We start from the raw sequence: 2,112 nt of genomic DNA on the forward strand, positions 1-2,112 counted from the left end.
AGGGGGGAGGGGGGAGGCTGCTGCATTGCTGTGCCCCAACCCAACCCCACCGACCCGCCCACCTGATCAACTACCCAACCGCCGGCCACCCCACACGTAGGTGGAGTATGAGGCGGTCATTGGCATCGAGTGCCACGTGCAGCTGCTGACGCGGACCAAGGCCTTTTGCGGCTGCGCCTCGGAGTTCGGGTCGGAGCCCAACAGCAACGTGTGCCCCGTGTGCCTGGGACACCCGGTGAGGGGGGGGGGGATTTGAGGGGGAGCGGGAGGGGAGGGTTGTAAATACTAGCGCAAACTAAACCAAACCAAGCTAAAACGAGGGCGAGAGGGAGGGGGCTGGCCGTTCATGGAGAACGGAGTGAACCCATCCCAAGTATGAGAGCGTAATGGGGTGGGTGGGTAAGGGGCTGGGGGCCTTTGGGGGCATCTGGGCTCTTGGGTTCGGTTTCGGTTGGGCTGATACCTCCTCCCCCCTCCTCCCCCTCCTCCTGGTACCGGCAGGGCACGCTGCCGGTGCTTAACGCCGAGATGGTGACGCTGGCGGTTCGCGCGGGCCTGGCCCTGGGCTCCGACATCGCGCGCGTGTCCAAGTTCGACCGCAAGCAGTACTTCTACCCCGACCTGCCCAAGGTGAGTGAGGGCGGGTAGGCGTGTGTGTGGGCGAGTAGGGGCGTGTAGGGGTGTGGTGAACAAACAACAAAACAAAGCCCTGGGGCGTGTGTGTGTGTGTGTGTGTTTTGGGGGGGGGTAGATTGTGGAAGCAGGTAACTGCAGCCACAACCGCAACCGAAACCCCCACAGCAACCTGTCACCTGACCTCATATCACCCCACGCCTCACCCCGCCTCGCCTCACCCCCACCTCACCTGCTGCAGGGCTACCAGATCAGCCAGTACGACGAGCCCATCTGCAGCGGTGGGCGGCTGGAGGTGGAGGTGGACGGCGTGATGAAGAGGTGTGAGGGGGGGAGGTGGTGGGCTGCAAGGGGGAGCTGGACGGCGTCATGAAGAGGTGTGAGGGAGGGGGGGATGGCATTCATGATTATTTAAGAAGTGAAGGCGTAGCCAGGTACAGTAGTATAGCAGACGCGGGGGAGGGGGGGCTTTGAAGGGCGGATGGAGGGTGAGGTGAGGTGAGGGGCAGGGGGGCGTGGACATGGACGGCGTGATGCAGAGGTGTGTGGGTGGGCGGCTGGAGGTGGAGGTGGACCTAGCTCTAGTGCATTGGGTTCGGTATAGTTTGGGCTGGTTTCTTCAACCCTCCCGTCCGCCCCTCCTCCTCCTCATCCGCAGCTTCGGCATCATCCGTGCTCACCTGGAGGAGGACGCGGGCAAGATCGTGTACGCGGGCGCGGACCGCCTCAGTGGTGCCGACTACAGCCTGGTGGACTACAACCGGGCGGGTGAGGAGGGGGAAAGAAGGGGAGGGGAGGGGAGGGGTTGAGGGGAGGGGTTGAGGGGGAGGGGGAAGGCAGGGAGCGTGTGTGTATGGCACGCAGTGTTGCCGCCTACGCTAAACGTTTCGTTTCGTTTCATACGTTTATACGCTACCAACGCGGGGGGCTGCCGTTTGGGGGGTTTGTAAACGCTCGTTTTAAACGCTAAAACGTGGGCTGGGCACGTTTAAACGTGTCGTCAACGGTGCCTCTCCATGCCTCTCCATGCACGATGCGCGTCACACGCAGCACTCGTCCGCACTTCTAACCATCCTCCCAACCTTACTTCATAAGCTAGATACTTCTATTGCGCATAATCCTATCACACGCCATCAGCACCACATGCCGCCAGTCCGTCACCCTTTAACAGCAGCCGCGCGCCGTCTTTAGCTTTCGGGCCCATGCCGTCTGGCTCGCGGACGTTTAGAACAAAGTTCAGAATTTCGTTGAAATAAGTAGCCCTAGGGGTTGGTTTGTACCCAAGAAACGTCTAAAAACGATGTCAACGCTGCGATCCGGTGGCACTAACCCGCCTAACGGGCCCTCCCGACCGGCCGTTTTTAAGGGCGTTTGTAGGGGCGTTTTGACGGAATGCCCGCTGTTGCGTTTAAAACGATCGTTTATAAGCCTGAAGAGGCGTTTACGGCAACACTGATGGCACGACTACAGCCTGGTGGA

At 60.8% G+C, this 2,112-nt stretch overlaps 1 protein-coding gene across 1 annotated transcript in view; it reads left to right on the plus strand.

Moving 5' to 3' along the window:
• The first annotated feature begins 70 nt into the window (after positions 1–70).
• The window catches only part of CHLRE_14g627488v5 (uncharacterized protein), a 4,232-nt gene continuing 2,190 nt past the window's right edge, over positions 71–2,112 (plus strand). The window contains exons 1-4 of the mRNA XM_043070313.1: positions 71–235; positions 502–630; positions 875–954; positions 1,292–1,397. Coding sequence (XP_042916986.1) covers positions 529–630; positions 875–954; positions 1,292–1,397 — 288 coding nt within the window. The 5' untranslated portion in view covers positions 71–235; positions 502–528. The remainder of the gene's footprint in view (positions 236–501; positions 631–874; positions 955–1,291; positions 1,398–2,112) is intronic.

The sequence above is a fragment of the Chlamydomonas reinhardtii genome, chromosome 14 (genome assembly GCF_000002595.2).
Source record: "Chlamydomonas reinhardtii strain CC-503 cw92 mt+ chromosome 14, whole genome shotgun sequence".
Classification (NCBI taxonomy): domain Eukaryota; kingdom Viridiplantae; phylum Chlorophyta; class Chlorophyceae; order Chlamydomonadales; family Chlamydomonadaceae; genus Chlamydomonas; species Chlamydomonas reinhardtii.